The sequence below is a fragment of the Vicugna pacos genome, chromosome 28, assembly GCF_048564905.1.
Source record: "Vicugna pacos chromosome 28, VicPac4, whole genome shotgun sequence".
NCBI lineage: Eukaryota > Metazoa > Chordata > Mammalia > Artiodactyla > Camelidae > Vicugna > Vicugna pacos.
This window is the reverse complement of record NC_133014.1, coordinates 2766483-2779857: the sequence shown is the minus strand read 5'-3', so window position 1 is coordinate 2779857 and position 13375 is coordinate 2766483. Positions and strand designations below refer to the sequence as shown.

Genomic DNA, 13375 nt, shown 5'->3' with positions numbered 1-13375 from the left:
ACTCCACACAGCCGGACACCTGCTGGCCCGCGCTCCTCTCCTCGGGAAAGTAAACAACTCTAATCCTCCTGTGCTTGCGCATAAATGAGCTTATTTCCACCAAGAATGAAATCATGTGAAGTCCTCCAGGAGGCAGGGGGTCAGGCCTTCCCCACACACACGTCTATTGTGGGGAGAAACAAATGATTCCTGCAGGTGTCAGAGCAGCAAACCGATACGCCCTGACAGGTGCGTCCGCTGAAAGGGGCGCGAGGCAGCCTGGCCCTGTGACCAGTTCTGTCCCCAAGGGCAACACGTCTGTGATCATATCTGCCAGGAAGCACATTCCCCAAACCACTGCGGAAACCTGCAGTCTGGGGTGGGGGTGCAGCCCGGGGGTAGAGCACGTGCTTAACCAGCGCGAGGTCCTGGTTCAATCCCCAGTCCCTCCGCCACGTAAATAAATAAGTAGATAAATAAACCTAAGTCCTCCCCACAAAAAGAAATTTTTTAAAAACCCTGTAATCCAGAACATGTCTATAAAATGGATGCCTTTCAGTATCACTCCAAGGTGAGCTCGTGAGCCGTGATTTGAGAGCAGACAAGTTTCTGGGCTGTTACTGCCGTTGGCCCCCCGCCTCCTGCAAACTGCTTTCCAACAGCAGCCAGCCTGCGCTCTGCCCAGCATGGCGCGAGCCCTCCAAAGGGGCCCTATCGATGTAGAACAAAACCCAAAGTTGTGTCCAGTCCCAAAGCCTGCTTGACCCTTCGGACCTTGCCCAGTCATCACACACGGAGGTTCCTGTTGGTCCAGCCCTGGGTCTTAGGACGCGCGGCCCCTCTGCTCCCATTGGCTGCTTCCTTCACCTCCTCCTCCAGCCCCGAGCCTTTATGTATAGTCTGCGCCTGACCCGCCTTAAGCAGGTCCTGTTCCAAAGGAACAAGTTTCAGGGTCAGTGTCGGAGCTGCTTCCCCGGTCTCCTCGTCTGGAACACATCTGACATCCTCGGAGGAAGAGCCCGAAGCAGGAGAAGCAGTCTGGCTCAGCAAACCACCCGCCTGGGGCCGTGAGTACCGCCTGGGGCCCTCCGAGAGTGGCCAGCATAGCCTGGTCGGGGAGAACACAGCCAGCGGCTGGGGGGAATGAGGTAGCCCCTCGCTCCAGCTCACAGAGGGAAAGCATTTTTCTCAAAGCTATGAAGGAGGAAAACCACGTTTCTGCCCTCATCCTGAACTTTCCCAGAGCCTCTGTCCATGGGTCCCAGGGCAGCCTTTCTGGACGGGGTGGGGGCAACCTTTCCTCCAAGTTCACTTAGGTTCCCCTGAGCAAACTGGCAGGTCCACTCCCCCTGCAGGTGGGAGACAGGCCACCTCCATGGAGTAGGGTGCCCTGCCCAGGTGTGTCCTCCAGGGAATAGGGCCGGGGTGTCCATAGTGGGGCCCAGACCACCAAGCTCTCTGCCCAGGGTGTCACCCCAGGACAGGTGGCCTTGCCTCCAACTTCGCTGCAGGTTGTTTTGGAAAAAACAGATGGACTGACAGCAGATTCCAGGCCCAGGCGGGAAGCCCACAGAACCAGGGTCCAGGGCTCGGGTCCGGGTGACCAAAGGCCTTCCTAGTCTTTCTTTTGGCTGCAGAAAGGGTTCCGTCCCCTGACCTGTCACCCCAGGATGGGCTCAGCTGGCTGCCAGAGACACTGAGCTCTGGTTCTAGATTCACACCAGGTCCAGCCCAGAGGTCCAAGGACCCAGGGAGCAGAGTCAGGAGAGAAGGAGGCTGAGGTGGTGGTTTAAGAACAGTAACAAAGTCATCAGACCAGCCCTGGAGGCAGAATAGGCCACGGCTTTCACAATCCAAGCTAAAACGAGTTCATTGGTTTATAGGTTTCCAGAGCAATTGCTCAAGTACCACTGTTTCTCTACGCCATTGGAATTGTTTTTCACTAAACTGAGTATGTTTCTAATATCTCTTAATCGAAGAAAGAACTTGTTTTTTAGGGAAATGCTCTTTGTTTTTTGATTCAGTGTGAGAACTTTAAAAAGTTTAAAACGTGTATGTAGGGAGGTCCTTTCTGCCAACTTACAGTATAAAAATGTCTTATACTTAACCAACACAGCCAGCTTGATTTGTGAAACAAGGAAATAAAGGCTTACTTCTCCAAAAACAAGCAAACAAAGAAGTTTTACTTAAGCCAAAACTAATAGATTAAGAAACTTCCAGGTCCAATACCCAAATCAGATACTTGAAAATCCTCCCAGTACAAACACCAAGAGATTCTAGCCACACGAAGCAGACTATTTTTAGATGTGGAGTGGGAGCAGGACACTCAGAGGAAGGGGCTGAGCTCTGACGCCGCCCGCGTTGCGGGGCTGTAGGGTTGGGGGTGCCCACCTCCGTGTTTAAAGCCTGTGCAGGTCAAGAGAGGAGACAGGCCCCTGCCCTGAGGGGATGTGGAGCTGGACGGCCCTGCTGCAAACCTGGCCTCTTCCAAGTGCCCTGGGGAAAGTGATCTCCGTGCAGGGAGTGGCCACCCTGGGCTGGAAGAACCGGCCTCCCCTGGGAATTTGCAATCAGGGCCTGGGCTGCAGACCACACAACACAACCCACACGGCCCAGCAACCCCCCAGACCATGTGTTAATGTGAAATTAAATCTTAGGTTAGCCACACCCTGGGCCCCTGCCAGGGCAATCCCAGAACTTCTCCACAGACAGGCTGCTGCCCTGAAACATTTCCAAGGTCACTGTGCCAACAGGGACCTCCCCTCGCCCCCCAAGTTCAGTTAAGCCTCACCTGCTTCTGTAGCTTTGCTCTGTAGCGCCACCAACCCGTCCGCCTCCTGCCCCCCTCCCCACCCCTCTCCCGACCCTGGCCACTTCAGCACTGCTTGGTATCCAACCAGCCTATGTGCCGATTCCACTCTGGAGATCTATTGCTCAAAGGTGGCTGGGTCTGTGAACTCGGTGGCCCTCTGCCTGATGCCCTGCTTGGCCACCCCCTCCTCCATCACTCAGGCTTCAGACGGGCCACCTCTGACGAGGCAACCCAAAAGACCACTGCCTCGTGTGCCCCTGGCTGCACTTTCCTCCCGGCCTGTGACTCATCAGAAACGTGTTCGTTTCTCCAGGTCTTTACAGCCAGAATTGAGGCGACTCAGAATGCTTCCGGCTCCCACGGCACTCCTGTCTCTCACTTAAGTTAGCATTCAACAAAGCAATGTGTTTCCACTGCATCTCTCCTGACTTTCTCGGGGAATCGTTTTACAAAAAAGAATAGGAATGACTATTCAAAGCTTTAGAAATGACACGTGCACACCTTTCTTTTAAGCACCTGTCAAGTCAGTCCACATAGAAAGATGTCCTTGGAGGAAATGAAAGACCTGTGTGTGGATGAGAAATGCCTGCGGCCAGAAACCTCAGAAGTGGGCGGGATCCTCATGACCAAGCTAATGAGCGATAATTGGGACAAAATTTGGAATTTCCAAGCAAGACCAGATGATCTTCTCATTGCAGCCTACGTAAAGTCAGGTGGGTGTGAGAAGCTGGCAGCAGGGAGGCCACATTAGCAGAGCTGGGATCCCTGGAAGGGGCCCCAAATTTAATGCCACGGTCACATTTAGCTGTAAGAGAGACTAAAAGGTGTAACCTGTGAGCCAAGTAGCTCTGTGCCCAGCTGAAAATTGAAGATTTATTAATTTGAGAAAGGGAAAGTGGGTACTAACTAGGCAGGAGGCAATCTCCATCATATCTTACCTTCTACAGAAAAGACTGTACGCGTGGTCGGGCAGGGGCAGTATCTGCTTCACCCTTGTGTCTCCCTGCTCCCCTCTGAGTCTGCATTCTTTCACTCAAGCTGTATGTATTAGGTGCAAAGCCCTAATGCGGGTGTGAGGGGCAGAGGGAACAAACAGCCAGAACCTGCCTCTGTAGCATTCTTGGTCCCACATGACGGCAGGTGTGTGGGAAGATCTGGATGATGAGCACAGGGGACCCGGTGCTTGGAGCAGAGGCTCCATCCACCTGGGTGTCACGCAGAGGAGGTGGTACCTGAGCTGACTCTACTCAACGCTAAGCACATGTGAATTTTACTGAGTGTGTGAGTAACCAAGGAAAGAGAACTATACAGTGAACGGGAGGGACTGAGGAAAACCGACCCTCTAGGCACAACCTGGACACAGGAGATCGTGGACATGATCCAGAATGACGGGGACTTGCAGAAGTGCCAGCGAGCCAACACCTTCAACCGGCAGCCTTTCATCGAGTGGACTCGGCCCCCGCTCATCAAATCAGGTACATGCCCAGTGGGGGGACCCGCGGACTGCAACCCCTGTGCGGGCCAGTTCGCTTTGAAAGGAGAATTACTTGTACAGTCAGCCTTCCAGAAAATATTTCCAAAAGGAACAGGGAAGGCTTTTGAAGGAGGTTCAGGTCAACACACTCCTTCACCTGGGTAAAAAGACCCCTCCATGCCTCTCTCAAAATGCGTAAGTGGGTGGCCTCAGGCAGCACGCTGCCCACTCAGGAGTGACCGCAGAGGTCCAGCCCAGCGAGGGCAGGCTGAGGACTCCTGGAAACCACACCCCTGTGTCCGCATGCTCCCCTTCAGGGGGGTCTGTCTTCTGCTCTGTTTGATCTGTAACCTGTGCGTCCACCGAGAGTCAAGCTAGATGATACCTAGGACCACTCTTATCAACAGGTGACTTACTTCACACCAGAGATACTAAGAAATACAGAACACAGCATCCTCGAAGAGCTTGCAATCAGTTAGGAATACAGGGCAAGTTCTTATAAAGTAAATAGTAGCAAAGAGTAGCTTTTTCTAGAGGGGACAACCCAGTGGTGAAAAGGCACCGATTTGGGAATCAAGCAGTCCAGCTGCAGTTCTGGCTTGCACTCTTATCTGGGTGACCCTGAGCAAGTTGCTAAACCTCTCAAAACCTAACCTTTCTTCACTTGTAAAGTGATACCTGCTGAAAACCTGTTACTCATTGAGCCAATTATTCCAGCACTACTGGTGGAAAAAGTTACCTTTTCTCCCATCGAATGGCCACAGCCCCTTTCCCAAATCTAATGACCCCATAACTGGGCGCCTTCTGGACCTTCTGCTCTGTCCTTCCCATCACGTGTCCCTCTTTATGCCGGCTCCACACTTTGTGATACAGCAGCTTTATACGTTCAGAAATTAGGTAGAATAAGCTGACGGTTTTTTTCTTTTCAAAATTCCTTTAGCTATTTTAGGATCTTTGCATTTCCATATAAATTTTAGAATCAGGTTGTTAGTTTCCACTGAAGAGGAACCAACTTGCTGACATGTGATTGGGAGTGACCATTGGTCTGGCCCTTCGTGGTGACTGTCTCACTTGCCAGCCCTTGGCTGCTGTCTCCAAGGTGCCAGAGGTGGCCATGGGCTTCTGGAGTGAATCTAGACCCGCGTGTGACTGGCAGGTGCTGGGGCTGGGGGGTGGCCAGGACCCTCCCTCCCTCCCTCCAGTGGAACGCCAGCTCTTCTCCAGTTGCCTTTTCCAGCCCTCCGTTCCAGGAGGAGGAACCCCAAAGGGGAAATGTCCCGGTGCACACTGGGTCAGAGTCGTCACCCCCAGCCCCCCGCATCCTCCCTGCCCGCACAGGCACACACACCAACAATCAGACCAGGGGTGTTCTGTCGCCAAGGTTGTTTTCAACACATAATTACTGTTTCCTTCACCAGAAAGGACAGTAAAGGTGTCACCAGGCGGAAAATACAGATTGTAAAATCGTAATTTTAGGCAAAGCCAAAATGTGGTAATTCTGACTGCAGACGCTTGACCCCCAGCAGGGACGCTGGAGACAAGCGTGCATTGAGTGGTGGCCTTACTTCGCAGGGCTGGACCTGGCCAACAAGATGCCGTCTCCGAGGACGCTGAAGACCCACCTGCCTGTTCAGATGCTGCCTCCTTCCTTTTGGAAAGAAAACTCAAAGGTAAGAATAGCCAGCACTGATCTGTTGGCCAAGCAGTGTCTCCACCTAAGTGGAAACAATTGAAGCTGTTGGAGGACAACCACCCAGGTGGGTGCAGGGCAGACGGCAGCCTCAGACCCTGCTCTTTCCCACTCCTCCTTCTGGAGCCGCCTTTCCCTTAAAGCACGATCTCTGGGTGCACCCGGGACTGGATTTCACACAGCATCATTCTGATCACCTGCCAACAGAGCCACCACGGGAGGGGCATGAAACAAAGTGCTTGCTTCCTAAGGAAGGCGGCTCCCTCGGAGCGAATCCTCCAAGGAGCAGAGTGCGGGGGGTTCTGTCTAGGGAAGACCCGTGAGGGGAACCGTGGAGGGAGACAACGGGGCGTGGAGAGAAATCAGTCCGTGTCCCGTGGCGCAGGCTCCAAGGCACAGTCCTACCTCCATGTCCTCCAGTTTTTATTTCCTTTTTTGGTTTTATTTTGACACTTCCACATTCAGATCCTATAAATGCCATGTACACTGAACATGCCAGCGTTTTTTCCTGATATCTGCTTCATCAGTGACTCTTGAAATCAATGAACTATGGAGTATACACCAAATACCAACTTATAAACCTGCAGTGACAGGTGTAGCCGCCCAGCAGAGCCATACACCTGTCTCCGCTGGACCATACAACTCCCAGCGGGGAAGCCACGCTGGGGCCCAGCTGCAAACCCTTCTGCCCTCTGGACTGAACACTTTCCAAGGAAACCACATGGTCAAGTCTGTTTTCCCAAGACACTATCTCCCAGGCATGGTGCTCAGACCCTCTGTCCCGGGTCTCCCTGGCTTTCCAGCTCTTCACCCCGGATGTGTCTCTGGTCCCCAGACCAGCTGCTGTGCACTTAAGTAGGTTCCCAGAGATCAAAGCACTACCTCATCCCCGACTCGCTTCCCCAAACTCCCACCCCGCTCACTGTGGCCTTGAAAACAGCTTGGCTTACTCCCGCAGACAGATAACTCAATCTTGATTAGGGACCAGTATGATTTCCAAGTGATGATATTGTGGATCAGTCAGGAGACACCCTCACACTCGCCTGCCATCAGATTACTAGCTGCTCTTGGTGAGCCAGGCCTTCTAGAGCTGCCACTCTCCGTGGCAGGGCCTCTCTTCGTCTGCTGAGGATGGTGGATTATTTGAGGAGGCCGTCAGAGAGTTGAGTCTGGGCGTTTCCTCCTGTGATGGTGTGCTGAGCAGAACAGGGTCCCCCAGATGCCCGTGAACGTTGCCTGAGGGGCAGATGTGACCAAGTTGAGGCTCCCGAGGTGGGAAGAGTACCTGGATTCTTGGGGTGGCCCTGAAGATCATGATGAGGACCCTTACGTGCGGGAGACAAGAAGGCCAGAGGAGCAAGTTGGGGTGTGACACATGACACAGAGACTGGAGGGCTCTGAGGGCAGAGCCAAGAGCCAAGGAAAGTGGGCGGCCCAGGTTCTAGGACAGCGAGGAAGTGGATTCTCGCCTGGAGGCACCAGAATAAGCCAGCCCCGGGAAGTCTGGTTTTCAGAATCGTAAGAGAATAGAGCTCTTGTCTTAGCCTCTCCAGCTACGGTCACGCGTTACAGCGGCAGCAGGAAGCTCACAGATGCAGCAGCAGGCACGGAAAGTGTAAGCTGGGCATCGCTCACGCACAGCCGTCTGGCTCCAGGCTCAAAATGGTTCACCCTGCTCCCCATCCAGCCCGACTTCCCCTCCTCCAGTTACTCTGGTTTGATTTGCAAAAAAGCAATAACCCACATAAGCACTGAGACATATGTTTACTTGTTAATAAGACCTCGCTGCTGTGTCCTGCTTCTTGGTCCCTGAGTGTGTTTGTGAATATCCGAGCGAAACCCAGCAGGAGGGAAGGGGACAAGGACAGTCTCGGCTGGTCTGGGCTCCTGGAGAGGAGCGACTGGGGAAACGCAGCTGGGGCTGCAGGACCTGGGCTGACTGCCCGGAGGAGAACCCAGCGGGGGACAGGTGTGGCTGGGCCCACGGTTCTGCTGCACAGCTGGGGCCCGGGGGAGCACGCCTGAGAAACCCCCAGTCTGCACCTCCTCCCAACCCCACTGAGGGTGCACGCAGCGGGGCAGGCTGGGCTGGGGGCCAGCTGGGAGAGTGGGAGGGAGGGGGCAGCAGGGCTGAAAGCCAGACCACGAGTCTCCTTTCCCAGGAGAAGAGAAGGCAGGTCACCCGCAGCTCCGGAAGGTAGAACGAGCCCCGCCTCAGGGTCCTGTAGTCTTAGCAGCAGAAGGAATTATCTGCATGGCTGCGGTTCCCTGTGCACAGATAAGGCAGAGGCTCCCCCCATCCTATAGCTGAGTTAGATCTCCTGCTCGGGGAAGGCCACGGGGCCCTTCCTTCCACACACTGAAAATGCCACAGAGCCCCTTCAACCTCCAGGGACGTGACGGCCAGGGTGACTGGAGTATTTATCGTGCAAACCGGGACACTTTCAGAGAGAAACGGGGTGTTCCCAGTGACGGTGCCTCAGCTGTAGATTCAAACTCCACTGGGAAGACTGGAAGAAGTGGGCACAGAAAAGGCACATCCAGTCACTCACCAGGGTGGTCTGAGGTTCTCCTGGTAGCGTTGGCTCTGCCCTGAGCAGGCACCTTTTTTGTCTTGTTTTCTCTGTGTCTCCATCCCCTGCCCGGCTGGTTTCAGATCATCTATGTGGCCAGAAATGCCAAGGACTGTCTGGTGTCCTCCTACCATTTCTCAAGAATGAATAAACTGATGCCAGACCCTGGCTCCTGGGAGGAGTACGTGGAGACGTTCAAGGCTGGGAAAGGTAGGTACCAGGGAGCTGGGGGCCACGCCTCCCGCGCGCCCACCTGCGGGCATCAGGAAGGCGGAGCTCTCGCTGAGTGACCGTGTTTATCAAGGTCCTGGAAGGATGTGGATGGGACCCTCAGGTGAGAGTTTAGCTAGGATGCTCCTTGGAAAGCTGCGACAGGGTGTGAAGGACCCGACAGGTGACGGGACCGGGTTCTGGGCCACTGAACCCGGGGAGGGAGAGGGCTCCTTGGCAGCTGCTGCAGGTGTGGCGGGGGGACGGTCGGCCACGGCAGCACCATCCTCGCCCTCCTGCTCCTCATGCCTTGTGCTCGCAAAAAAACGAGGACCCTGAGGGCGGAGGAGCCCTCTGACACAGACCAAGAGGTCAACCTCATGGGGAAGGGGGTGGGGAGTGGCTTTGGGGGCCCCTGGAGACACCGGTGCACCCCTGTCCCTCCACTGCCACCACAGAGAGTGAAGGGGCCCAGGTGTCTGGTCACTGTGATTCTTCAGAGTGAAAGATTTCTTTTCAAAATCAGCCCTTTGGGGAGCAGTACTTCTCGCCAAGCGCTGATCTCGGCACCTGGCAGTGAAGCAAGGGAAACACAGACCATGCACCCTGCCCATGAGCGGCCTCTCGCGAGGAAGCCAGTTCAAGGGGCAGACAAAAGCCACGGAGCCCAGGGTCCTTCGTATGGTCTCCCAGAGGGTTAAAAATCCCTGTTGCTGCAGGGAATTGCGCCAGGGTCTCTGTTGCCTGGTTGTGCATATTAAACGTCCTCTTTTACCTGAGACACGTCTCACAGGGTTCAGGTCAGTGCTCACGCCCCATCTTCCTCTGTGCCTTCAGTACTGTGGGGATCCTGGTACAACCACGTGAAGGGATGGTGGGACGCCAAGGACCAGCACCGCATCCTCTACCTCTTCTACGAGGACATGAAGGAGGTGAGGCTGTGCAGCCGCCCTCGCCCACAGACGGGCCCCGTGCAAGCCCTCTCTCAACGATTCTCTCCAACTCAAGTTTATCCTAAGATGCCGTAACTTTTTTTTTTTTTGGTCTTCTAAATTTTCTCTGCTTAAGCTCACAATTTCTAGAAGCTCCTCCCCCTCAAGAAATATCACATGCCTTTATCATCTGATTAATCCTGACACTTAGGGACCATGTCTTTCATCTGCAAAATGCACATCACCTCTGTCTGAGTCTCATGAAAGCTTCGTGAGGATGTGTGGGATCGCGTGGTAAAGCGCTCCCTAACCCATCCCGCCCCAAACACGGTCGTCCAGACAGAAAGAACGTCCCTAATGGGAAGCCCCGAATTATTTGTTTGATCCTGCAGGACCCCAAGAGGGAAATTCAGAAGATCCTGAAGTTCCTGGAGAAAGATGTCCCAGAGGACATTCTGAATAAAATCATCCATCACACCTCCTTTGACGTGATGAGGCAAAACCCGATGGCCAACTACACCGGCCTGCCCAGCAGCATCATGGACCACTCCATCTCCCCATTCATGAGGCGAGGTGTGTGGGGCCTGCACTCTGGGGCTGGGCGGGGTCTGCCCCACCATCTGCATAGACTTTCCAAAGCGTCTCATGCTCCTTCTTGTGGACACCACTGCAGGACAGTGTCCCCCTCATGCCGGCCCCGCTGGTGAGTGCTCCCCCTGCCAGGGCCCCCGCCAGTCACTGAGATGCTTCCTCATTGCAGGGATGCCCGGGGACTGGAAGAACTACTTCACGGTGGCTCAGAATGAAGCCTTTGAGGCAGACTACGCACAGAAGATGGCAGGGAGCCGCCTGACCTTCCGCACGGAGATCTGAGTGGCGGGGGGCGGCTGGGGACCCCGCATGAGGCTTTAGACGTCTGAGCCTCGTGATCAAGGGCGCTTGAAACAGCGACTCCCTTCCTCCATCCCTAGCTTTGCACACAACCCATAGATGCTACGCCCCAGTGTAGACAAAACGCGATCAAAGCCTGGGTAGAGGCCGACAATTAAATCACACAGTTACCCACGTAGACCTGACCGCATGGTGTGTGGATGCAAAATGAACACAGGACTGAGCTCTGTCACTGGTGTCCCCCAGCCCGGCCCCCCACAGATGAGGTTTGAGAAGAGAGTCAGAAAGGAAAGGAACCGGGGACGCCGAGGGCTGAGATGTGGCCCCGGGGAGAACGTGAGAGCGGCCAGTTCTCACCCTGACGGCATGGGAACCAGGGCCACCAGGGGCCCGCAGTAGAGACGTGAGCTGAGGGGTTAGGGGTGGATGGAGGAGCTGGTCTAGGACCGAGGGAGACAAGGCCGGGGATGCAGGGCCGAGAGTGAGAATGACTTTGTATTTCAGGCAGAATTCTGGGGGGATCAGGGCAGCTCACATTAGCCAAGAGAAAATAAAAGGCAGTGAAACACCCAGCACCACACGCACTTTAACAAAACCTGAGTATCGCATCTCAGACACAAAGCCCGTGATATCCTTCTTAAAGAGGCTCTTGGCAACGTTGTCAGGGCAGCCAAGCTGTTTAGGTTCACAGGGAATCGTGTTCTGATCCTTCTTGTTAAAATCTACTCAAGAAAGTACCACCATCATCTACACAAGTTGTGCGAAGGTTGGTGCTTTTTCTTAAATTTTATTTTATCAAAGTGTAGGTGAGTTATAATGTTAGTTTCTGGTGTCCAGCAAAGCAGTTCAGTTCTACAGTGGTCAGTGTTCAGTCTGAAAGGCTGTCAGGAAGGCTGCTCTGTGGGAGGGACCCTGCCCTGGGCCAGCACATCCTCTGACACGGACAACCATGTCCCCCGCCCCGGAACTAAGGCAGCCCCTGTGCGCGCTCCTTCTCCTTCTAAGGCAAGTGTGCGGATCATTGACCACTTGACGGATAAGCCCAGTGGCATCTCTGCAGAGGGCTGAGTTGCATGGAGGAGCAGGAGGGGGAACCAGCCGGCGTGATTAAACAGCAGACGTGCTTCTGCCGGTGAACCCCACGCCTGACATTCTGGGGCTACTTAGCAATCTAGACAGAGAGCATGTAATTCCCTGTGTCCAGCACGGCCTCAGTGTCCAGGGGACCACGGTGATTAAACAGGCAATGTATCTAGTTACAACTAAGCAAAGCTTGTCTTTCTTCTTTTATGAACTGTCAAATTCTTGTTGATTTAACTGTGAAAATAAATTGCACTCTTATATTCTCCATAAATTTCAGTCACAGAAAACATGTGTGGATTTCTCTCTTACAAAGCTCTGCTATGTCCTTTTAAAAAATACTCAGCGTATAAAGAGGAAGAATTAGCGGTTTAATTCTTAAACCTTTTGAGGTGTCTTCTGTCTCTCAGTTGCTGGGCTCGGCCCACACTGGACTTAAAACTCCATGGCCCCCTCGAGGTCCAGCCCAGAGACCACTGGCTGCCCCTGAGCTCCGGGGGGATGGGGAACATGCTGGCCCCGCCAGTGCGGGCCACAGGGAGGGGTCCAGTGGGGACAGGTGGGGGAGGGGGACAGCGGGGGGAGGGACGACGGGGAGCAGGACAGCAGGGAGAGCGGAGGGACAGGCAGGCTGGCCGCCTGCACGGGGCCCCGCAGACGTTGGCTGTGACGTCAGTGCGTGAGCTCACGTGACCTCCCAGGGACCGAGTGACCGGGGAACTGGCATAAAGCACCCCAGCCTCCCCCCAGCCCAGGCCCCAGGAAGATGGAATGTGGTGCCGTCAGCCCAGCGGGGAGCTGGCATCAGCCTTGTGCTGACCTCGGGAGGCCTGGGGTCCTGGTTTGGGGTTGGCTCACAGAGCAGGCCCCGAGCTGAGGACTGAGAGCCCCCGTGACAGACTCTCTAGGGAGCGGGGCAGCCGGGTGGAGGGACAGGAAGGGGTGTGGACAGAGCACAGCCCCAACCTGGGCCTGATCCCCAGGGTTCCAGGGTGCCCACCCCCCAAGGCATTGGTCCCCCAGAGAGCTCAGCGCTCATACTCTGGTGCCTGCGGAGCATGGGGCAAAGCCACCGGGGCCAGGGCTCCCCCATCCTGTGAAGGCAGCAGCCCGGCCTGGAGGGAAGCCCAGCTGAACGAGGTGGCACCGGGGCACCCAGGCAGCACCAGCAGGTCCCCACATCTCCAGGAGCTCTGAGACCCACAGAAGTCCCTGTTAGGAGCCCCGAGCTCTGTGGGACCCAGAGCCCCGCCCTGAAGCCAGATGCAGGGCCGTTGGGTAGGTGCAGATGGGACAGGCAGGTCAGAGTGAGGACAACACGGTGGCTCCTGGGGTAAGGATTTGCCAGCCCGGCATGGTAGGTAGGCTCTGCCCCAGCCTTTGCCCCCCAAGCTGGGAGGGCCTGCAGGTGGGTGTCCCCTCAACCCCACCACACCCGGCTCCCCAACATGCAACATGTGGCCTCTCAGGTGGCACCTGAGACAGGCAGCCTACTCCCCAAGGGGCAGAGGGGAGGGGGTCCCAGCCGGGGGTCCCCTAATCAGGGCGCGAGTCCCACTGTGATCACAGGAGTACAGGCTCCAGGGTTAGGTCTAAAATGAGGGACTGAGACATGGTGGCCGGAGGACACAGCCTGGGGAGGAGTGGGTGTGGGCAGGACGAACGCTCACAAGGACAGCAGGGGACACGAGACAGACAGGAAGTGAGCAGACGGGAGGGTTTGGGGGAAACACC

General features: G+C 55.3%; 1 protein-coding gene across 1 annotated transcript; it reads left to right on the top strand.

The window, feature by feature from the left end:
- The first annotated feature begins 898 nt into the window (after positions 1 to 898).
- SULT1C3 (sulfotransferase family 1C member 3) lies at positions 899 to 11938 on the top strand. The gene is made up of 8 exons (XM_031691954.2): positions 899 to 1046; positions 3305 to 3504; positions 4138 to 4266; positions 5838 to 5935; positions 8612 to 8738; positions 9576 to 9670; positions 10063 to 10243; positions 10431 to 11938. Exons 2-8 carry the CDS (start codon positions 3333 to 3335, stop codon positions 10541 to 10543), a joined length of 915 nt encoding a protein of 304 aa, XP_031547814.1. The 5' UTR covers positions 899 to 1046; positions 3305 to 3332; the 3' UTR covers positions 10544 to 11938.
- The last annotated feature ends 1437 nt before the right edge of the window (positions 11939 to 13375 follow it).